The 23,018-nt window shown below is 55.6% G+C and overlaps 8 protein-coding genes across 8 annotated transcripts; 2 read left to right on the top strand and 6 right to left on the bottom strand.

Annotated features, from left to right (window-relative positions):
* Positions 1–810: 810 nt before the first annotated feature.
* Positions 811–2,299, top strand: CGCA056_v007627 (Testicular acid phosphatase-like protein; the record flags this gene model as incomplete). Its single annotated transcript, XM_037322875.1, has 2 exons — positions 811–907; positions 963–2,299. 2 exons carry the CDS (start codon positions 811–813, stop codon positions 2,297–2,299), a joined length of 1,434 nt encoding a protein of 477 aa, XP_037178845.1.
* A 546-nt stretch (positions 2,300–2,845) lies between these two features.
* On the bottom strand, positions 2,846–4,162 carry Cel61a-5 (Polysaccharide monooxygenase Cel61a; the record flags this gene model as incomplete). Its single annotated transcript, XM_037322874.1, has 1 exon — positions 2,846–4,162. The coding sequence occupies one exon, from the start codon at positions 4,160–4,162 to the stop codon at positions 2,846–2,848; it is 1,317 nt and encodes a 438-aa protein (XP_037178844.1).
* Positions 4,163–7,147: 2,985 nt separating this feature from the next.
* CGCA056_v007625 (uncharacterized protein) lies at positions 7,148–7,951 on the bottom strand (the record flags this gene model as incomplete). Its single annotated transcript, XM_037322873.1, has 1 exon — positions 7,148–7,951. One exon carries the CDS (start codon positions 7,949–7,951, stop codon positions 7,148–7,150), a length of 804 nt encoding a protein of 267 aa, XP_037178847.1.
* A 1,911-nt stretch (positions 7,952–9,862) lies between these two features.
* CGCA056_v007624 (uncharacterized protein) lies at positions 9,863–10,186 on the bottom strand (the record flags this gene model as incomplete). Its single annotated transcript, XM_037322872.1, has 2 exons — positions 9,863–9,979; positions 10,088–10,186. The coding sequence occupies 2 exons, from the start codon at positions 10,184–10,186 to the stop codon at positions 9,863–9,865; spliced, it is 216 nt and encodes a 71-aa protein (XP_037178846.1).
* Positions 10,187–12,434: 2,248 nt separating this feature from the next.
* CGCA056_v007623 (uncharacterized protein) lies at positions 12,435–13,386 on the bottom strand (the record flags this gene model as incomplete). Its single annotated transcript, XM_037322871.1, has 2 exons — positions 12,435–12,572; positions 12,772–13,386. 2 exons carry the CDS (start codon positions 13,384–13,386, stop codon positions 12,435–12,437), a joined length of 753 nt encoding a protein of 250 aa, XP_037178841.1.
* Positions 13,387–14,566: 1,180 nt separating this feature from the next.
* Positions 14,567–17,057, bottom strand: hlm-1 (Histone-lysine N-methyltransferase set9; the record flags this gene model as incomplete). The annotated part of the gene is made up of 2 exons (XM_037322870.1): positions 14,567–16,861; positions 16,959–17,057. 2 exons carry the CDS (start codon positions 17,055–17,057, stop codon positions 14,567–14,569), a joined length of 2,394 nt encoding a protein of 797 aa, XP_037178840.1.
* Positions 17,058–18,647: 1,590 nt separating this feature from the next.
* Positions 18,648–19,160, top strand: CGCA056_v007621 (54S ribosomal protein L38; the record flags this gene model as incomplete). The annotated part of the gene is made up of 3 exons (XM_037322869.1): positions 18,648–18,662; positions 18,719–18,803; positions 18,865–19,160. The coding sequence occupies 3 exons, from the start codon at positions 18,648–18,650 to the stop codon at positions 19,158–19,160; spliced, it is 396 nt and encodes a 131-aa protein (XP_037178843.1).
* Positions 19,161–19,857: 697 nt separating this feature from the next.
* RPB9 (DNA-directed RNA polymerase II subunit RPB9) lies at positions 19,858–20,448 on the bottom strand (the record flags this gene model as incomplete). Its single annotated transcript, XM_037322868.1, has 1 exon — positions 19,858–20,448. One exon carries the CDS (start codon positions 20,446–20,448, stop codon positions 19,858–19,860), a length of 591 nt encoding a protein of 196 aa, XP_037178842.1.
* Positions 20,449–23,018: the final 2,570 nt, after the last annotated feature.

The following is a 23,018-nucleotide window of genomic DNA, read 5'->3' as shown; positions in this document are numbered from 1 at the left end:
CTGAGTTGGCGTCTCTTTAGCCCAGCCGAGTATGGGACCAAATGCTTCACAGACTAAGATACCTGTGACGAGACCGATATAGTGTCAGTGCCTGCTGAAGCGAATCCTACTATGTTGGACCAGATAGAGTCAAATGATGAGGGCGCCTAGGTCGAATCTTTACAGATTGGCATCCCCTAACGGCTTCCCCCTACCCAACACATAATTCTCAGCAGCCACATCGAGATGTATCAACCGCAGGGGTCAGATTACCATGAAGACAATTGACGAAGATGTTTCAACCGCCAGTAACTTAGTATTCGGCGTTGTGGGGGGGCTCCGATCTAGCGGCCCGGCCTCATGCACTCCCGCCGAACGACCCTCACCCAACGGAAGAGGCAAGAAGGTTGACAACCCCTCCGCCAAGTCGGCTTCGATTTGCTTAGCGGTACTCAGAGCGAATTTTACTGACCGGCCGGCCACGACCGCTGTTCTTATCGCCCGCGTTGATTCGTCACGATGTATGCCAAGTACTTGGCTTCTTGGCAACAGTCAACCGATACCAAATCCTCAGCATCTCCGCGCCACGAGACTGGGAAACATGTGTGATTCCCCCGCTTCTGCGCGACGCCTTACATGACATTTTGACAGCACGATGCCCCTCTGGGAGACGGGTAGTGGGCGGCGTGCAGGAATGGGGGTGGGCTGTTTAGAAACATTAAAAGCCTCACGAAGTCTTTTGCAGCGTGTCTGACCTCACGATTTCAACGTACGGAGCCATTATTTGATACCCAAACAGAGCCGGAGTAGGCTCTTCATAGCTTTGCTACTATGATCGGGAAATCCTTGGCTGTTGCGAGCATCCTTGCCAGCACCGCCGTCGCCGAGACTGTCCACGGCGTGGTAGTCTTTACCCGCCATGGAGACCGTAAGTTGACTGTCATATGTCACACTCAAACGCAACTTTGACTGAAACGACTTAGGTAACACGAAGCACTATGGAGCTCAAGCCATCACGAGCGTTGGTGCGAACCAGTGCTTCCAAGTCGGCAGTGACTACCGCAGCCGCTACCTGGAGTCCGGGTCCCCTCACCGGATTCTGAACATTTCCGAGGACAAGTATGTCTCGTCGCAGATCTACGCCAGTGCCCCGGACCAGAGTCTCCTCAAGAACTCAGCTACAGCCTTCCTCCAAGGTCTCTACCCCCCTCTCGTTGACCTGGATGCCGAAATCGCCGCCACCACTCTCAACAACGGCAGCGAAAGCACAAGCCCCCTGAATGGATATCAGTATGTGTTCCTTCACGGCGAGAACGCGAATTCCCCGGACACCATCTGGATCAAGGGCGACGATGGCTGTCCCGCCAACGCGGCGGCCTACAAGTCTTTTGAGCAGAGCGACGAGTTCAAGACTCGCATGGAGACGACCAAGGACTTCTATGGCGGCCTTTACGACGTCCTTGAGAGCGTGTACGACTACAAGCCTGAGAACATGACATACAAGAATGCCTACGACATCTTTGACCTCATCAACGTTGCTCGCACCCACAACAGCACGTCCCTGGCTCGCAACGTCACGGACGAGGAGCTCTTCCAGCTGCGCACTCTCGCCGACAGCTCCGAGTTCGGATACAATTTCAACGCTTCCCAGCCGGCGCGGGCCGTCCACGCGCAGACTCTGACAGCCGGTATCCTCGCGCAACTCAACCAGACCGTCACCTCCAAGGGCAAGCTCAAGTTCTCCCTGCTCTCCGGTAGCTACGACACGTTCCTCGCCTTCTTCGGTCTCGTCGACCTCGTCCCCCTCTCGGTCAACTTCACCGGTCTCCCGGACTATGCTTCCACCATCGCCTTCGAGCTGTTCAGCGACGACAGGACGACGTTCCCTGAAAACGCCGACGACGACCTCCGTGTGCGCTTTCTGTTCCGAAACAGCACCTTTGGCGAGCTGTCGCCGTACCCCCTATTTGGAACCAACGAAGAGTCTCTATCCTGGCCGCGCTTCGTGTCAGAGATGCAAGAGCGTGCGATCAGCACCGTCGGAGAATGGTGCTCTGTCTGCTCTAGTGTTGCGGACTTCTGCTTCGCCAACCAGGAGGAAGCCTCAAGCTCTGATTCTGGCAAGAGCAGCGGCGGCATGTCCAACGCTGTCGCCGGTGTCATTGGCGCCATGGTCACCCTCGGTGTCGTGGCTATTGTTGGTGCCATCGCGTTCGTCATGCTGCGAAAGCGTCGCTCAACGCCTCCTACTGCTATACCTAGCCATGGTCATGGTGCAGAGAAGTCTAGCCTGCGCAGTGGAGGAAGCGGTAGCGTCTAATGGATGTGTCAAAAGACTTCCCTCGTGTGCTACATGGTACATAGTGAAGACTCATATCATAGTTTATGGGTACGGACAGGAGAGATTCTCTTTACGATGTAATGACCACATATACCAATGTCATTGGCATTTTTCAATGCTTTTACATTTTGATGACTGAAGCTTGACTGATTGCAGACGAAGTACGTAACTTGTGTGCCGTGCTTTTTCACAAGTAGAAAAGGGCAAAAGCTACATACAACGCCAATCTCAAGATGGATTAGATTTTGAAAGCAATGAAGTGGTTGCAACAGATCGAATATTAACAGCACATTTACACGTCACAGTAAGGCAAGAGTGACCCAAGTTGGAACGTGAGAATGATACGATCTAAATCGTTCTGATATATGCGTGAGGTAAAACGATATACAACAAAGACTTTATACATGAAACGGATTGGTCTGGGGACCGATCAGCGTCGGGGACACCACAAGCGTGAATATCCACCGGCAGCCCGGGAAGCTCGTTCCCTTAGCCATCTAGGCGTCGAAGACACCAAGAGGCCGCTTAAAGGTTGCGGCGCTCGTGGAAGGTCATGCGCTTAGCAACGGGGGTCTCGACGGGGCAGTCCTCCTCATCATCAGCAGCCTGGGTGGGGGTAGGAGTGGCGACGGGAGCCTCAGACTCAGCAGGGCAGTCGTCCTCGTCGTCGGAGGCAGCCTGGGTGGGAGTAGGGGTGGCCGAGGCAACGGGAGCCTCAGACTCGGCAGGGCAGTCATCCTCATCATCACCACCAGCGGCCTGGGTGGGAGTGGCAGTGGCAACAGGGGCGGCGGAAGACTCAGCAGGGCAGTCCTCCTCGTCGTCGCCGGCGTCGGTGGGGGTGGCAGCAGCCTCGGAGACAGCAGCCTGGGTGATGGCAGCGGTGGCAGTGGGGGTCTCGACGGGGCAGTCCTCCTCATCAGCGGCATCGGTGGCAGCGGCGGCGGGGGCGGAGGTGGTGGCGGCAGCGGAGGTAGCAGCAGGGGCGGAGGTAGCGGCGGGGGCAGAGGCGGCGGGAGCAGAGGCGGCGGCGGAGGTAGCGACAGGGGCGGCGGAAGAGGCAGCACCAGAGCCGGAGCCGGAGCCGGAGCCACCGGAGCAGGAGAAGAGGGCAGGGCCGGGGACGGTGTACTCCTGGGCCTTGTAGGCATCGTAGGTGATACCAGGGTCAGCGGCCTTGTAGGCACCGGGGAAGGCGACAAGGTCGGAGGGAGAGGTGCTGCCGGAGCCGGTGACCTCAAGCTGATGGCAGCCGGGGTAGAACTGGGCACCAGGGTACTGGTAGGAGGCGTGGAGGGCGATGATCTCGTGGCGGACGAGGTAGTGGCCGGGGGCCAGGCACTCGGGGATGGTGTACTTGACGCCAGAGTTGCCAGCCTTCATGAGAGGAGTAGCACCCCAGGTGTTGGAGGTACCGTCACGGCCATCCTCCTGAATCTTGAACCAGACGGCGTCGGTGCCGGGGAGGTAGTCGGTGCAGCCGGCGTCGGGGCACTTGGCCATGTAGGTGATGGTAGGGCCGATGTGGGACTCGGGCCAGAGGGTCCAGTTGAGGGTGACCTCGGAGCCGGCGGCGGCCTTGGCCTCGAGCTTGGCGGGAGAAGAGCCCTTGACACCACCGGCGGAGTAGCCACCGCACTGGATGTCAATGCTGGTGATGTCCTCAACGGGGCCGTTGCCCTGGATGGGACGAGAGACACGTTCGGGGGCAGGGCTGGAGTAGGGGTCCTGGTAGGGCTGGTAGAAGGTGTAGGCTTCACCGCCGATCGTAGCGTTCTCGACGTAACCGTGGGCAGCCACCAGGGCTGCGGATCCAAGAAGGGAGGCGACAGTGTACTTCATTTTGGCGAATTTGTTGTGGGTTGGTTTGTTGAGAGTTGATCAAAAGGCGCCTGTGGCTTGACTGTGAGAATATCTGGGTAGTTTGGAAATGAGAGTTGTGAGGTCTGAGACCGAAAATGAATGACTACCTGGTCAAGTGAAAAGAATGACGAATCTGAACGAAGGAATGAGATAGAATCACAGGTCAAGTGAAGCTGAACACTATGGATCGAAAGAAGGAAGAACCAGGAGTGGTGATGGTTGGGAGACGGCGATGATATATGCGGGAAGGCATCGTGGCCCTGTTCCCAAGACGGTCACTTGGGCCGTTGAGAGTCCAGGGCGTTCGCATACATCGGGTCAAGATTGAAAGGGTCATTCCCGCCGCTCCGCCAAAGTTTCAATTATACGCAGGACAATCATATTCGGCCAGGCTGGTGGAGAGAGGAGAGGAACATGGGGAGGGGGAGGATCTCGCGTATGCGGGAGTCAAGCCAGGATCATGGGATGTGGGTGGTTGATTAACCGCTTCACTGCGAGAGGTGAATGCAAACTGCAAGGCCAGGTCTCACCTTTGGCGTTAGACACGCGAAAGGGGGATGAAGCCATCTTCTGGGCGCATCCACGCAGCTGGGATTGGGGAGGGGCCAGGCCGAGGAGAGGGGGCAGACAGGCGAGTGCCGACTGCGCTTACGCGGGAGTGTGTGTGAAGCATAGTAGGTGGGCAAGGTGCGGACACACACTAGCAGAGATGGTGCGTGTATCCGTAAGTGACTTCTACTAGTCTAGATGTGTGGTCATGATGGTGGTTGACACTGGGCAGCAGAAGCAATGTGAGTTTGCTGAGTTGGGGTTGACATGTAAAAAAAAAATGGATGAGACAGCAGCCCCCTCGACAGGACATGGGATGACTGGACGACCGACCAGGATCACCGGCCGGGGTGACCGGGGCCGCAGGGTGTCTATCCCCCTCCCCGGCCTTCGCTGGCCGTGCCGATTGGTCGTGTAGCCGTCGTCCCCCCGGTCACCCCCCGGTCAGGCCTCCGCTTGATCCCGGCGGCCACCCTGAAACCGCCAAGTCCTGACCCTCTCCTTTCTTAATTATCGCCAGATTCGCCCTGCAGTTTCCGCATCTTTAATCAACATTCTACGCGCCATCTCCCAATAGAGGCTGACCTCCATGTGGCTGGCCGCTGCTGCGGAGCCTCAAGGGGCACCGCGCGGGCAGCGTGCTGCTCAAAAACTGCTCTCCCCCCTGCAGACAGCAGCCTGCTTTCGCCCCCTTTCCACCAATCGAGACTTTGCCGCCAACAACTTGACCTGAGCGCGTCCAGGCTCGTCGACTCCTTCCTCCTGATCTCATTACAATAATCTCTGGAGCAGGGCAAACACCAACAACGCAGGCCTCAGGTGGTTATCTCTGCAGGAAGGGAAGCTCGGCTGGCTAGACCGGCTAGCCTGGCTGGGCCTGCTGGGCCTGGTCTGCCCCCATTCCGGACATAGGCTTAAACTAGGGAAAAGAGTTATGGATCCGAGGCTTCTCGAATCTCGCCTGGCCTCGCTGCCGTTGGTCCCGAGTTGTTTCTATTGATTTTCTACCGTCCGTCGACTCACCAACTTCGGACATGAGCTCTCTCGGAAGACCCAAAAGAATCCAACAGATGGATGTTGATGGATCCTCGTGGGCCTTGCGGTGGTTATCCGAAGCCCAAGTTACGGTAGCATGGACTGTTATCCGCCTAGGCTGATGGGACTCAAAATTACGCTTGATTCCTCTGCTGAGCCGATGATCCGTCAGCCTAGACGAAAAAGGATTCTTCGATGCGAGATTGATTTAAAGTACGCCACTGCCCGCTGTCCACCGCCCACTGCCCGCAACCCAGCGCGTATCGTTATTCGTCATTCAAAATTCGACGCTATGCTGCCCTTCCTAATAGTAGATAGACTTCCCGTGCCCACTCCACGATGCAAGTGATGTTGGTCCAGGGCCATCACGTCGTTGGCGCCGGGCGCCTAATGTATCTCTCAATGCAAAGAGACGTTTTGAAACCGTCGTCATCACCGACAGTTCCTCCTCTCTGCAAAGACTTCGTTTAAAAGGACTGCAAAGTCATCAACGTTCTTCGGAGCGCCGTGCCGTTTGCCAGCCGCTGGGCCCTCCCAAGGGGCGTCCTCGCCGGCCCATCCCCGTCACTCCATCCCATCTTTCATCCCCGTCAAATCTCTCTCATCCCAGCCCAGCGCTTCACCGCACATCACGCACGTCTTTTCGCTTCTCCACCGCGGCCAGGTTGCTGGGCCCCCCTCGTTGCAACTTCACATCGGCGTTGCACCACCCACCAGATGTCTTGCAGGGGTATCCCAACTGTTCTGCCCGATCAGTCCGCCCCTGGGATGCACAAAACATCGCCGATCATATGGAAATCCTCGCCTGGGTATCCAACCGTCTCCAGCACACAGTCCACTCTCACGACTTTTCATGATGTGATGCTGGGGTGCCTTCGTGGGGATGAGATCTCGACTGGAAGCGCGAAGCTTGGCTTTTACCTTCGTTGTGTCTTTTTTTCGGCCGAGTCCAATGTTGGTTCCTGTGGTTCACAGAGGTTGAGATCCCTCTGTGTTCTGCCCCTGACTCGACTTAAACAAGAGGTGGCAGCTTCACTCAACCTGAAGCACGCAGAATATTCCCCCCTGACGGCAACCCCTTCGCAGAAACCGACAAGGTAGGTAGGCTTAGACAGTTAAGACAGAGCGCCATCAAACAGCAAAAAGCGACAGAGCGCAGAACTTTCCGAGTCATTGTCTTGCAAGTATTGAGCTTATCTGCTCATTGGTATTCATGTTTGTCTAAAGATGCGGGTATCAAAAAACAAAACGAAACAGTTCGTCAACATGCCAGCAATCAATCGTGCATCCAAGAAGCGCCAAATTGAAGCCAAGACTCCAAAATGGAGATGCAATCCCCAAGCCGCCACCCAAGTAGCTTATATGCGCGCGTGCGGTACGCTAGGCGTTTCTGCGCCTTCGCTGCCTCTCGCGCTCAAATATAGCCAGACCGGATATGGCGGCCATGATTGCCCAGCGCTCGCCCAGCTCTCCCGTCAATCCGCTGCCCATAAAGGCGAACTTGGCGGCCTTGGTCATGCTCGTGTGGGCGTTTGTCCAGGCCGCGACAACCTCCTTGCCGTCGCCTCCTCTGAACACGCCGGGCGGTGCATTGGCTGGGACGGTCTGAGACAGCCGTACTAACTTGTGTCCTCTGCTTCTACCGTCCAGAATGCCAATTGCTTCGCCGGAACTCGTCCGCCATTCAAATTGCTCCAGCCTCTCGCAGTTGGGGCCCACCCCCATGGAAAAGACATATCTGTAACTTGGGAAGTCGGCGCGAGACTCGAGCTCGGTAATAGGTGCGCCTCCCGGACTGCCCTTTGGCGCCGGCGGCAGCGTGATGCTCATCCTGCTGCTGAAGCTGTGGAACTCGACCGACGCAAGAGGAGGGTGGGTGTTGCTCGGTCCCGAGTGCAGCACGATTGGCGGCGAACTGCCCAGGCCGCTGTGGATTGACATTGCGTAGAAGGGTTGGTTTTGGTGCTCGCCCAGGAGCATTGTGCGGGTGAAGCTTTGCGAATAGACATTGAACATCGGAGGGAACTGGCGCGCGACCTGGCCCGGCGGGACGGAAGGCCCCGGGCTCCCCGCCGGTGGTGGGCTTCCGGTGTCAACCGGCGCCGGACTGCCGGATGGTTTCTCTTGGTACGGCGGCGGGGCCTCATCTGCGGCGGCGTCTGGTAGGGGCTTGGTGATAGGCATGTTTTCTTGGGTTTGGGGGTTGGTGTACGAACAATCGGGTTCGCTCGACCGAGATTGGATGTCAATCAACAATCAAGCCAGATCCTCGGTGTTGGACCGGCGGACCCTTCAATATTTAAATGTGCAATTTTCCCATGGTGTGATGTCACTCTGTGTCCCTCTACGTCTGCCTACTGATCCTCCTTCACAGCCACCGCGCGAAAGACAGTCACGCTGGAACGGCGTCGCCCGGCTGGCGATGATCTACGCTCAGCCACAGCCCCCAGGGTCAGGGACGCCAGCCCGCCGCACCGCGTTACATCCTTCGTCGAGAAAACAGGAGAAATAATCGCTCGGCTATCCCGGATTACAGGGTCGCTCAGCGGTAAGCATAAACGCTGAATGCGCAGCCGCCCACAGGCCCTGGCAGCGCTGTCGACTGCGCCAGGCACAGGCCTCCTCCATCTTCGTCGTTACCTGCAGCATCTCTCAGTGTCACTTGAGTCAGTGCTGTTCATCAAGATCCCACCAACTCAATGCATTTAGGGACATCACTGACGTCAATCAGGGCGCGCAGTACATCTAGATAGTCATGCACACGCAAAGCGTACTTACACTGACAGAGATTCTTTAGGCTTTGGTGAGGGTTGTCCCACTTTCATGTGGCTTGCCAACGGTGTTCGCCTGGAGGTCGAATCATCGGAGAGCCTCATGTCAACTTCAACCATGTGGCAAGCGATGCAGGCCCCGACTTTAGACGACGGTCAACTGACGAGGCAGGGAACCTAGAAGAGCCGCTGTGCTCGCCACCTGCTCATGATTTGCTGCTTCAACGAGGCGAATGACCAGACTATCAATCGCTCTGGAGCGTCGAGCAATTATGTTAACATGGACACTTTCCGATTGACACCATGATTCGAATACTGTTCCAGTTACTTATAGATAGTAAACCATAATGTCTTTAATTTCGTGATCCAACCCTGGTCGACGTCTCCAAAAAGCCCATCTACGATGCAGTAGGTCTCGTATACTCTTGACCGGCGTCCTGGACTCTTTCAAATTGGATCCTACGGATCTGAACAGCTGAAACCACCGGTTGAATCTGATTGTGTCTGTACTGATTTCGATTGCATAAATGTATAATTGTGTTCGCGGTACATCAAAATCTCTCAACGTGCAGTTCACTGAGACATAGAGCAGCGACCGACTTACCTAACACATTTGACACCATCAAGAAGGTGGAAAGATTTGTAGCGTTTGTAACAAAATCTTGTGCTTTGCCAAATACCCAAGAAAGAACGCTTCAAGCTAATTTTCAGACTCCATAGCCCATATTTGACTGGGGTCTTTTCAAGGAAATGTCGACGACAACGACCTCGCCATCGACAACCTATGCAATGAATGTACAAGTGCAAGAAAGATAGAAAGCAAGCCCGCAAACCGATTGATTCTTAGACCATACCCATAAATCATTCCACCTCGATCGAGCCATGCAATGTGGCTGCCCATGCTGTCATAGCGCGTGGTGGTTTTGGTATACTCAACATCGCAACCTTGAGAAACTTCCCTCGTCAATGCCATCGCCAAGTGCCCTTTGCTTCGAGAATTCGTACATCGTCTGCTACCGGTACATACCAAAGCAACACCTGCTTCACGTCCTGCTCTCTTCGAGAACCCGATTCACTTCAATCCCTTAGTCATCGATCTCTGCTCATGGTCGGTTGGGACAGATCGCGAACATGGTTCGCCGTCTCCGTCAGTAATATGCCGATACTCTCGAGCGGACTCTCCTCGGAAAGCCCAGTTCGTCTTATGGCCGTCCTCGTCAACATGCCGCATCCGCTTCGGCGAGAAGGTTCACAGGCGACTTTGTCAAATGTCAAAAGTCACCCGCTTCACACCTGCCACAGTCTCAGCAAAAAGGATACCCTCTCAAAGCCGCACGGAGACCTGACTGGAAGCTCTCTTCCGTCTGGAAGCGTAAAAAGCATAGGTAGAGTCGTCCTCTCCCTCGAAATCAACCTCCTTGCTCTTTCCTGACGTCAAGATCTACCCGAGACAGTGGTCAGCATGCCGCGACAAGAAACAAAAACATATACACACACAGACACACATGGCATGCCAAGAACCAAAGAAGGCTTCTGTCTGGGAACTCACATAGTTGAAGGTGGAGGCCCCGACCGCCAGGACCATGAGCACGATGACCACCAACAGCATACCCCCGAACTCGTCCATGCCGGCAAACATTCTCAACATCTTGGCGGGACTTTTCTCAGCTCGGTGTTCACCGGGCGAAACAAAACATTCAAAATCAAATCCGATCGGTGTGATGTGCAGTGATGAACAGCCGCCCCGGAATGTAGGAATCGAAACCAGGTGTTGTCTCAATAGATCGCTCTCTCCCTGCGACGTTCCTGAACCCAGCGTCGAAGAATTCCCCGCGCGCTCGGTAATCGACGGGAAAAAAAAAAAAAGACCAGGTCAAATGATTCAAATAAGCTCTGAGCAACACAGTGTCAAGAGGAAAAGAGAAAGGGGGGAGAAGAGGCAGGAATCAGACTTTCGGAAAGCGGCTTAAGAACAAGAATCAGACATGGAACGGAATGGCCCAACATGAATCGCGGGGTCAGGCAGGGTCAGCCATGCCCATGTAGGTTGGAGGCAACAGGCAAACAATCCTCGAGATGGATCAGCCAACAGCAGACATATGATTGTGTCTGGATGATGGGTGGGTGGGGGGAAGCAGGTCAGACGCGCGCAGCAGCGCCAGCCTTATAGCAAACTTCGTAACGGCGCCGCACACACGCACATCCCACGTCTCCAGGCAGAGAGAGAGAGAGCGAGGGGGCCAGAGACGAGAAACCCCCGAGGCCTGCCAAGAATAACTCTGTTCAAAACGGGCAAAACCACGACAAGGTCTGCCTTGCCCTTGCTTGCCGCCTCACCGTGGTGCCTCAGCTGCGACCGCCGCAGCACGTGGGGTCCAAAAGAGCGTTCCCACCACGGACAGGCAGCACCGCGAACCTGGCATCAGCCAGCCTTCAACCTACGATCGTACACCGAGTCCGTGCCGGGGTGCCTCGCCATTGGACGGTATTCGGAAACAAAGAGAGACCTGGCGCTGCGTGGTTGCCTCTTGTGGCACCCGGGGAAGTGTGGGCGACGGGGTGCCGCTCGTTTCGCCCGAGTCCGTCGGTTTGGGAGACGCAAAACGCCAGCTGGAGGAGGAGGTGAACGCTTGGGGTAGAGGATGGTAGGGCGGAGGTTTGTTGGAGGTCCGGGAGGGGAAACGGGAGCGTCAGCCAGCCCGTCAGCCAGTCAGCCGATCGATCCAGGACGGCCACAGTCTGTCAGTGATCAATCCAGTCGTGCGATTCCATCTTGGCTCTGATGCTTGCATGAAGAAGGGAGCTGCAGGAGGATAGCGATGGGCAGCAAACACCTTTGACACTCTGCCGCAGGGCCTCAGCCAATTCCCTTTCCCTTTCAGCCTGTTGCTGCAGGTGAGGTGTCGGGTCGAAGAATAATTGCGGGGAAAACACCAGAACCACGACAATCAATCAGCCAAAAGAAGCAAGGGAAGACCGGGGTGATGGTGAATCGCGATCGAGGCGAGCTGTGGCGTCCAATTACTGGTCGTCTTGGGGGCCTGTTGGTTGCAGCAGAGCGGGTTCAATGGTGTAGGGGAGAGACCGCAGCAAACATGCAAACCAAACCTGCAGCAGGGGCATCAGCACTCAGCAGCTGTCACTCCACCAGCGAGTCCGAGTAGACGATAAGACGTGTAAGCAAACAATTGGCGTATCGCAGAGGGCAGAACGGGAGAACGGGGATCTTTGGTTTTTGCGCAGAGAAGGACTTGATTTGTGTACAACCATCCAGCCCCCAAGCCCCAAGAGGTGAGGGATCTGAGGTGGTGGTGTACAGCTTGTGTCTTATTCATTAAGTATTGTATCATCATCATCAAGAATTGTATGCGTTCCCGTATCCCATGGCCAGCCCGTCGCTTTCGGCTGTCGGCCCCTCATCAAGCCTTACACACATCCATTCCATTCGTTCCGAATCTTGCTCCCTTTTTTCCTGTCGAGGAAGAATGACGCCGTTTCTCTTTCTCGTCCGATGATCCGAAAATAAATGCCCAAAACGCCAAGAGAACGAAACTCTTGCCCAAAGCGCCGCGCGGAACTTTTTAGACTTTTACGCCGCTCGACGCCGCCTGCTTATCCCCCAAGTGAGAGAGAGGATGACGATCGTAAGGAGTAGAGGGAAAAGAAAAGGACGAAACCGAGGGAATTGCGATGGGAATAAAAAATCCCGACCGCAGATTCCTCTCTCGTTTCCTTCATCGCTTTCGATCGCTCATCTCTTTTCCCGTCACCCATTCGACCAACCGCGCCAAATAGCAAATAATAAAACAACTAATACCACACTGAATGCGACCGAGATGATATCGGACCACAGACAGACCACGAACGAAGAGCTAGGCCCTTTCGGGAAACCAGCTCTACTCGTCCGCTCGCAGCGCCTTGACCTCGAGAGCTTCGTCCCGGATCAGCGCCCAGGTGTCGCGGACGTAGTCGCGCATCTCAATAAGAAGCATTACCGCATACGCCGCGGTCATCATAGCGAGACAGTAGAACGCCTGGGCCACACCCGTCAGCCTCGTCACTTTCCCCCGTGTATGTGTGAAATGTGGTTTGGTGGAGGGTTCTCTTTGGCTTTTCTCTGCTTCGAATCGTTCCAAAACATGGGACGCATTTCGAAGCCAAGAAAAAAAAAAAAAAAAAAAAAGAACACACACACAAACCAAAGTAAAATGATGTCAGGGCTCTGGAACTTACCGACGACACTCCCAAATCTCCCCATCGCACGAGTGCGAGCTCTCCCAGAGCGTAGAGTCCGTCCATACCGGATGCATCGCTGCTGCTGCCCATGACTGAGAACTGGCGGCTGCTGTAGACGGCCCTCAGCTCCTCGACGCTGCGGAATGCGTCTGGCACGCTCTGGAACCCAAAGTAGAGCAGGCCCATGGCGAGCGGCAGCGGCAATGCGTGATATGCCCAGCACAGGCTGGCAAACACCCCCCTCACGAGCATCCTGCACAGTTCCCGCAGCGGCCAGGTGAGGTCCAAGATGCCCCGTAGAAAGAAGTCGAAGACGACAGCAACGAGGGTTGTCAGGGGGTGAAGCGGTTGTGGTTGAAGCTGTTGCGATGCTCGGCGTTGTTGCCGGGTCATGCTCGACGATGTTGTTGACCGCCTAGAGGAGAGCTTGGCTTGCTTAGCCTGCGCTCGCGTGGCCGAGAGATGTGGAGAGGCCAGCGCAGAAAGCCTTGGTGCCGGGTGGTATAGGTGGTGATGTTGTTGTGGCTCGGAAGAGTAGTAGTAGTAGTAGTTCTGGGGCCCCGAAAGGCCGGCATTGAGGAGACTCTTTTGTGTGAAAGTCTCTGTTGACATGTTGGATGACCGGCCCGAACAATTGGGCAGGCTTGGATGGCGGCGAAGAAGTGCGACGACTTTGGGGGTTCCTCCTCTTAAGGATCCCAGACGGGGGAAGAGAGAATAGGTGATGAGAGGGGAGCCAAGAGATATAAGTCGGTGAGCCGGTGGTTCGGTAGTGGTGTGCTCGAGCTTTATGACAAGCAGGGCAGGGGAGACTAGCAGGATAGCGTTTGCTGGGTTCTAGCGCAGGTTGGTTGTTGGCTAGCGACGCACCGTTCGCGACAGGACCGTTTTTATGCAGTCGCTCGAGTCCACCGCGCGGGGGAGAGGGGATTGTGTGTTGTATGTGTATGTATGTGTGCGGTGTCAAATGAGTGTGAGGTGGGTGGGTGGGCACGCCGTGTGTGTCTATGCCAAAATGTCGGAGGTGAGTAGTGTCTGGACAGCAGTCAGTCGCCTTCGGTCGCCGACCGAAACCATCACCAAGAACTTCCGTGAGATGCAGGCCGCAGATGCAGATAAGAGAAAGCAGCAGCAGCAGGAGGCAAGTTGGTCAAATGCCCGGTTCCGACAGTTGGGGTCGGAGGGGGAAGAGAAAAAAAAAACAAATACTGGAAGCGGACGAGCATGGCATGCAGGAAATATGTCTGTAATAGCTCATCAATTCTCTCCCCTTGGCTCACTTCGCCTCACCAAACTCCCTCGAATCTCACTCGTTTGCGGGCGAGAGTGCAGACCGAGACTCGTAAAGGTGTGTGTGTGCCATCGATACCTCCTTATCTAAAGCTAAAAAACTCCAGCCCAGTCCAGCCAAGACAGTCGGCTGGAATGTTGTCTCTCAACGCAACGCCAAACAGATGTGTGCCCTGTGCCTCTCGTCTCTGTCCGTCCACTGCCCTGCAGATCGCAGTGGTACACACAGACTGAAGGACCCCGTAAAAAGATATCAATGTCGTATGTAAGGTATATACGCAACACCTGTGCAGGTTATGCATGCATAGCAAAAATCAAAAGTTGATGATGTACAATCCGCAACGAGAACATGAGACCGCCTTCCCGCTCAAGGCAGTCCCCTCATGTTCCAATTATAAATCCGTCTCTCGTTTGTTTCTACTCCCGAGAAAACAAAGGGGCACGATTTGCGCCCAGGGCCGTAAGAGGTCCTTTCGGCTTGGTGCCGGACCACTCCGGTTGGTCACTCGCCTGCCACTTTGATGCTAGCCTTGCGCATCCGACCGCTCCGTCTCAACCCGGTTGTGTCTTCAGCTTCCCCGGAATCTTCGTCTGCGGCTCTCTGGCGCCTGTTTCCAATTCTGTACTTGGGCGTCGCCTTGCCACCGGCTTCCGACCCCGCGTCTTCCTCGCCTGCCTCTGAAGACGCTCCTGTGGTAGGTCTCTTTCGGCCGCGGATGCGCGCCTCGTCGTCGCGTCCCAGGAACCGATGGATGAGGCGGTGATCAAGAATGCGCTCCTCCTTATCGCGGGGTCCAGCTCTCTCCGTCTTTGGCCATATGTACCCGTAGAGCTTGGAATGCCTCTCGCAACGCGGACACGAGCTCTTGGTATAGTAGGCGTTCTGCTGCACAAAGGCCGTCTCGCAGTTCATGCAGCGTACCCAAGCTGTCTGCGGCTCAGAGAGCAGCAGCGGCGTTAGCGTGTAATCGCCGGGCGTTCGGGTTTTCGCGGGTGGTGTTGTCTCTTTGATGAAGGTGCGCCGTTGGTACTTGCGCTTCTTCAGGGGCGGTTGGTCAGCAGCCTCCATCGTCTCATCAACCACCGCACAGACTTTGATATTGTCCATGATCGGCGCAGGATTCTCTGTCGACGTCGGTGCTTCGACCTTCAAGCTCTGCACCGTCTCGGAGCTGCGAATGATCGGTGCGTCCTGCTCAATTGACGTCAAGGCCTCAGCAGTTGACGCTTCCTGCACGAAATGGCGGGGGCTTGTAAGCGGCTCTTTTGTTGACACCATTCTCTCCACCTGCATAATCTTCAAACTGTTTCTGCCAGAGATGCTAGCGTCTGACATTGCCACTCGTCTTGGGCTGATATTCTCACACATGGCGGCCGCGATGCTCATAACGGGCCTGGTCGTGGAGGAGACAGCGTCACTCGAAAACGCCATGGCTCTAGCGACTGACGTATCTCGCATAGAGGACGCGGATGGCGGCGGAGGAGGATCACACAAGGACGATATGGGTATCGATCTAGTCGTTGCGACGGAAGCTTCTCGTGTCGAACTAGACGTTTCGACCGATGCCGTGGAAGCCGTCTTCACCAGCCGTTGAGAAGAGAATGGCGCAGCCTGAGCCAAGACCTGCTCCGTCAACTCCTCACAATCCTCCTCCTTCACCAATTCCGCCTTTCGTGCCTGGCTCGGCTCCGGTGTATCCTTCTCCGGTTCTGTGATATCTGTGACCGAGCCGTCTTCGTTAGAGCCGCTCGTCAGAGACATGCTGCGCACAGACTCGGAGGCCGAGCTGTCTCTCGAGCTGACATGCTCGGTGGGGGCAGGTGCAGATTGTGTTGCGGAGAGCTTGCGCCTTTTTGACGGAGTGATGGGTGGTGTGACGAGCGAGTCCAATGATCGTTTCTTGTTCGGCGACAGCGCATCGGACATTGGCGAGTCGACCGCCAAGGAATCTCGCGCAGACTTTCCTCCCCTCAGTCGAGATTTGGAGACCCGTGGACGGATGTCGGGAGTAACGGAAGGGGTCCGGGATGAAGGACCGCTGCTGTCGTCTCTCCTCCGTCGGCGCAAAGAGTAGCCGTCCATCAGTGACTCCTCAATGCTCTTCTTAACCATCACTTGCCCCTCAGCAGGCGCCCAACCGTTGACACATTTGTTCTCGCAGGTTCTGCAGAGGCATTCGCAGTTGTCCTCTCCAAAGTAGTTCTCGGCGTACGTGACGGTAATTTCCTCTCCGGCCTCAATGTTCCTCGTCGCAATAATCTCGATGCCGGCTGTACCCGTAGTCATCAGCTTCGCATTGGCACCGCAATCGTGGTTCGCGAATCGCGCGGGGCCCATGAACAAGCTGGCGCATTTACTCCGTGAGGAGATAATGATGCTGAAGTCCTTCTTGCGGGCAGTCATTTCTCGCTCCTCTTCGGGAGAGATGTTGACCTGGGTTCCGGCAAGGTACTTGATGTTCTCGTTCCTCCTGATGAAGCGTCGAGCGGTGATGGCGGCCTCGTGCGACACGATGGTGTAGCGATTGGTGGAGTTGACTTCAAAAGGACAGTCGGGAAGGTAGACCTGGGTGTAGCGACGCATGTGGCGCTTGAAATCATCCTTGGCCTTGTCTGTCTTGAGGGCATTGAAGAACTTGCGAAAGCCATCGGTGGCTAGCAGTTTGCGCTCGGCGGCCTCGAGGTCTTTGTTGACGACAATCTCGGACTGAATGATTTGAGTGATTTCCTCCTCGCGGATTCCTCGGGACGGGTGGTAGCCATTGCGGTTCTTGGGGATTGTGGTCCAGTAGAATGCCTGTACAAAAGGTCAGCCTCATTACGCCAAAGCAGGATACGTGGCTGCGCCGCCCAGCAGGAGCGGAGGGGCTGCAGCGACGGAATCAAGGTCGTACATGGTCAACGAGGGCATCTGTCAGAAAGTCGTCGTAGGAGGCGAGTTGGGCCAAAGTAAGGGCTTGCTTCTGCTTCTTGGACGCAGCAGAGGGCGGCATCTTGAGGTCGTCGCAAAGTCAGTTCCAGCGCAATATGAAAGAAGGATTTGCGGCAGGAGCTGAAAAGGCTAAACGAGCGTCGGGGGGATCCAGGGACCAGCGTCAAAGTCGGCGTCGGCGGCGCACAGAGCACAGCGCAATGAGTGGACGAAGGGCCAAGGTCGACGTTGGGCTCCCTTCGACAGCCCACGCAAAGCAGAGCAGAGCGCACGAGGACGGGTTCGGGTCGATCGAATATCGTGAGCTGACGACGACAATACCTGGTGACAGAGTGGTGGACTGGGGTGAGGTGTTGTCGCAAGCAAGATTGGCCGCTAAAATCAGAAACGCAAGCGGGTGGTGGTTGTGGATGTGCGATGCCGGGAAGAAGGTTGTTGTCCCCAGGCCGGGAGAAGACGCACAGGTGCGCGGAGTGAGTCGAGGTACCGCTGCGTTAGGTAGGTAGGTAGGGTAGAGAGGTGGTCGAAAGGTCAGCTCAGGCCGGGTGTCGTCATATCTCTCGGGTTCAAAGGGGGCATAAACAAATCCCAATGTTGTGTTGGGTGGAGATTTGAGATTAATGCGCTGCACTGCGGTGCCGGGGTAAGATTGAAAGAGGTGCAGTCGGCAGCCCGCAACACGCAGATGCAGCAAAAACAAATAACGGCGACCGGGGGTGTTGCGGGTTGGGAAGGAGCGGAGATCAGGTAAGGGAATGGCTTCAACAACGACTGAACAAAGAACAGCGGCCAGAGATAGGACAGAGGAACGGCCTCCTCAATGAGACGGGCAATGCGTCCAGCAGCAGGTAATGCGTACGTGTGCTTGCTTGAGGAGGAGGAGAAGAGAGAGAAGGAAATGAGAAGCCGAGACACAGAGAGGTGATGAGAATGAGGTGAGGGTGAGGCTGGATGGATCTGAGTGTGGCAGTCGCCGTCCTTGATTCAGCCCCTTCTCTAGTCGTCGGGTAGTCGTCTTCTTCTTCGGTGTCGTCGTCGTTGTCTTTGTCGTCAGGCGGGTTTCGCTGCTATGTCCCTGTCTCCTGTACTGCGCTCCCCTTTCTTTGTGCGAATTAGTATTGTCAATGCCAAAACGCCAAGGTCAATGGCAGAGAGAGCCAGCCGGTGTGGTAAGGCAGGTACTTCCAGGTTCTTAGTTGGAAGGACCAGACTGGACTGGACTGGACAGATTCCAGGGGAGGAAGGAAGGATGGAACAGCAAAGGGAAACATTGGATTGCGCCTTACCGGGGTTGGCAGTGTCCTTTGCCCAATCAAATCCCGCAAACCCGAGTGGCTAGGCAATTATCGTCGACTGGCCCCACGCCGAACAGCTGAGACGTCAAAATAGTAGCACTGACCACCTTGGTTTGGAAGGAAGAGACGGGTTATGTCAGCCAATCAAGCTGCACCTCGCTACCCCATCCCGTCGCCGCAGCGCCCACGGTGCATCCCGCCGCAACCCCCGCCCATTGGCTACATCGGGATTACCTAACGCCGCTGTCCGGCCGCATTTTCAACTTTGCAGTCCACTTGATCGAGATAGCTTCAGGTGTAGCGACTGTTTGGGGAGATTTGGTCATCAGCGTCATACTCCAGATTCTGCCGCCAAGATGATTCAATTAAAGGTCTGTCTGAAGCTCCACGAATAACCACGGTAGGAACCATTACTGACATGCCCCAGACGATGCTTCAATGCATCGACAACTCGGGTGCCGCCCTTGTCGAGTGCGCCATGGTCGTCGGCCAGAAGCGACACGCCCGCATCGGTACGAGAAGTCCTTGCCCCCGCGTACGACGACCCGAACCCGAACGCTAACAGTTGCAAAGGCGACAGGATAGTTGTCGTTGTCCAGAAGCACCGCGGTGCCGGTGACGGTGGCATGGCTGGCTCTTCCGCCGCCAACAAGGTCAAGCGTGGTGACATGCGCCACGCCGTCGTCGTCCGCACCAAGCAGCAGTCCCTCCGCCCCGATGGCAGCATCATCCGCTTCGACGACAATGCCTGCGTCCTCATCAACAAGTCCGGTGACCCCGTCGGCTCCCGCATCAACGGTGTTGTCGGCGCCGAACTGAGAAAGAAGAAGTGGAGCAAGATTCTCTCCATGGCCCCCATGCACGCATAGACGAGTCGCGGTTGACAGGGGAAGCGGGAAGAGGTGTAGAAAGTTGTACATGTACAGGGAAAAAGGAGAGAATTGGGGTTGTACTATATGAATGCATGAGCCGGCGTTTCACGGGTTGGCTGTCGATACCAATCTCCATCTACCTACCATTCACAGTCACAAAATAAGTCGGCCGGGGAGAGTCACATGCCGAGAGAATACCACGTCCACAACTGGGACGCATCAATTTGGAAATTTGTACTATGAAAACACAAAGTCATGGCCCGAAGCCTTTTCCACCGCTAACGCCTTCCGACTCCGTAATATGCAAGACCACGTCCTCCTCTGTTCTAACCTTCGGGTATCATGAGGTTCGATCCATCACTGGAAAATCTGACCACAATCGCAGCAAACATAGAACAATTTCTGGGTCTCTGTTAGCCAATGTCCGTCATTGAGCAAGAGAATGGTATCGGCTTACCATGCCAGTCTCGGCGCTACGCTGTTGAGACTGAAAGAAGACGGCCTCGGCTCCCTTACAGACGGGGCATTCCTTGTTCGATCGTGGAAGCTAGATCCGGAGAGATGCAAGGTCAGCCAGCTGTTCACAAAGGAGGTCTCGAATCCAAAAGGAGCAGAATCCATTGCAACAGCCAACACAGCACCATCCAGGCCCGGGGCATCCAGAAATAGTTTGTATGTTCAGGTGAAGCGTCCATCACTGGTTGACGGCGAGTTGGAAGGTAGGCCATGAGACGTGCTGCGCGGCGGGGGCGGGGTTTTGATGGTGGTGAAGGTTGATGTTGGCAAAGTCTTGGTTGATAGCGTCGGTCGGCTCCTTCTCCTCGTCGTATTCATCCATGGCATCGTCTTCGGCCATCTCCATCAAGTCGTCCCAGGTGATTTCCATGTTCTTGTTCTTGGGGGTGTTGGGCTGGGAGACGACCGAGACGTCGAACTCGTCCGAGGGGTTGCCACAGCCAGTGCACAGGATGGCGTGGCCGCACTCGATGCAGACAACAGGGGCAAGGACAGGCTGGGAGTGACCTACAGTAGGGTCTGAGCCGACATCCTGGGTAACTCCGGCAGTCTCGCCGGCGGCGTTGTTCATAACGTTGCGGAAGACGCAGGTAGACTGGGCCTCTTCGGTGAATTGGCAGGTACGGCAGGTGAACTGCAGCTTATGGGTCTCCTCGTCCTCCTTTGGGTACAGCATGTTGGAGCACTCGGAGCAGAAGCGGAAGGTAATTTGCTCGAGCTTCTTATTGCTCGTGTCCTCCTGGGAGGTCGTCGACATGGGGGTGGCCATCGTGTCGGTCGGGTAGAATGTGTGTTTCTGGTCTGAGAGATTTATCGCGAAAAAGGTCGCGGAAGGTTTTTGTATCGTCGATCGATCGTCGGCTGCGGAGGGCGCGTCGAAGGTGTTGTTGGTGAGAGTGATGCGCGGTTGAAGGTGAAGCGAGGATGGGAAAAAGTAAAGAGGGCGGTGGTAGTAGGGAAAGGCGGTAGCGCACGGGCGGTCTAAAATCGGGTGCCTTCCGTCTGGGGCGATGGTGGGGCCGGCGGTCAGCCAGATGCTTTCGCTGAGTCGCGGCTTCACCGAGGTGAGGCCCGGTGTACAACTCTTATGCTGGCAGGCAGCAGGAGGTGGAAAGAATACCAGTGGTCGATATTGAGTTTATGATTAGACGTTTTGCAACAGGCAAACAAGGCAGATTTAGGACTCCTTTCATTATTATTAGTCTTCAAGCGTTGCTTTTGAGGACTCATCGCAGAACTGTCTTACAGCAATGGCGGCTGACCTAGTTGGTCTCCTGGCTTGGAGGCTGAGCTCACATGGACAAGAATAGATGGATGAATCACTTGCACATGAATCACTTCGGCGTAACACCAGTCCGTCTTCCTCTGTGGCAATGTTACTACTGTCATAAGGCAAACACCTCAGACGAGATGGTGTTGCACTGAATGAGGCTGAAGAAGGTGAGGCAAGGCAACATTCTTAAACATGAGTAAGCTCGTCTAACATTTTCTGTTGATTTTGGCCTCGGAGCATCACGATATTGTACAGCCTGTCCGGGTCGCTGCTGGGAAGGCCCATTCTGAATACCATCAATATCAAGCAGCTGACGAGTGTTGAAGAAACCTGAAATCTCATCTGATCAGATGGATCGGCGTTCCTGGGACAGGGAACCCTGAGTTGACTGACAAGTGACAATCCAACAGGTACTTCAACCAAGCTGACTAAAGGTCGACGAATAAAGCGGGTATTGCACCAATGGGGACACAAGTTTCAGTCAGTGGCCAAACCCCTCCTTCCAGCGACTTCTTCCCAGGAGGAAACACCTGAACTTCTAGGAACCCCGCCCCCTGTTCTGTGGTCACCAGGTGTCCCCGTGGCCCCCCCTCCTTCCCCACAGCCCCCAAGCACCGCGTTGGTTGGCCAGCTGTCCCAGCCTGGCAGCCTGCTGGAGGCTGTCCCCTTCGCTATTTTTTTCCCAACCGTCACCCCGGCAGCGGCACGTCATCCTCCAGCTTCAGGTCCCTCAGTTGCTGGACATCCATCCGTTGCAGCAAGCCCAGCACACAGGGCAACACCACCACACTCCAGCTGTACCCCCTCGTGTTCCTTGCTCTCAACTCCATCGCAACCTTTTCTTCTTCTCTTCTTCTTCCTCCCCTTCTCCCCAGTTCCAGTCTCGTCCACGTATTCCACCCCCATCGTACTTCGTCCCGTCGTTCCTTGTTCGCGACAGCTCCCCGCCAGCTTCGAATCCTGCCGCATCGCATCTCCGCAGTAAACACCCGTCGCAACGCAACCATGGTAAGCAGCGCCGTCCCCGCAGACATGCCCTTCTCCGCATCTGCCTCCTCTTACTTCTCCGCTGCTCGACCATTGCCTCTCCAGACGCCGCCTTCAGCCTCAAGCTCAGCTCGGCTGTGGTCGCAATAGTCTTTGTCGTATACCATGCCGCCTTGTTGAGCTGGACAGGAACATGGCCGAGCCTAGATGCATGCTCCCAAGACAGTGCCATTCCAACAGTCGACTGACATAACAATGCTCCCAGGCTGACACCGGTCTCCCTCCTGGCTGGGAAGTGCGACACTCCAACTCCAAGAACCTCCCCTACTACTTCAATGCCGCCGACAAAGTCTCCCGCTGGGAACCTCCCGCAGGCACCGACACGGACAAGTTGAAGCACTACATGGCTACCCACCACAGCGCCGGCCTCGGCGCCAGGCCTCAAACTGTTCCCGTTCCCGAAGGCAAGATTCGCGCCGCCCATCTGCTCGTCAAGCACAAGGGCAGCCGCCGTCCATCAAGCTGGAGAGAGGCAGAAATCACCCGCAGCAAGGAAGACGCTCTCGAGATTCTCAAGGCCCACGAGGACAAGATCAAGTCCGGCTCTACCACCCTCGGCGAGCTCGCCCTGACCGAGTCTGACTGCAGCAGCGCCCGTAAGAGGGGCGATCTGGGTTACTTCGGCAAGGGTGACATGCAAAAGGAGTTTGAGGATGCTGCTTTTGGTCTCAACCCTGGCGAAATTAGTGGTATCGTCGAGACCGCAAGCGGACTGCATTTGATTGAGAGGTACAACTACTGGCTTCACGGCATCTCGCAGGAGAAAATAGCTAACAGTGAATCGCAGACTGGAGTAGATCGTGATGACAAGAGCTGATAGCATTGAGAGTATGCATTCGGGGGCGAAAAGTTGAAACCGCGCTGTCGATACGGCTCTGTTGGGCCGGAGCGAGTCCATTTGACTTTCGCATGTTACTTGCTGATACAGGCATGACTGTACACCAAAAAATACCACGCGCATTTGACTGTTTGAACGATTACAGATGCCTCCCTTGTCTATCTGCTGCTGATGCTGAAAG

Source organism: Colletotrichum aenigma (assembly GCF_013390185.1).
Source record: "Colletotrichum aenigma strain Cg56 chromosome Unknown KSG_Cg56_contig04, whole genome shotgun sequence".
Taxonomy (NCBI): domain Eukaryota; kingdom Fungi; phylum Ascomycota; class Sordariomycetes; order Glomerellales; family Glomerellaceae; genus Colletotrichum; species Colletotrichum aenigma.
This window is presented reverse-complemented; position numbering and strand designations above follow the sequence as displayed.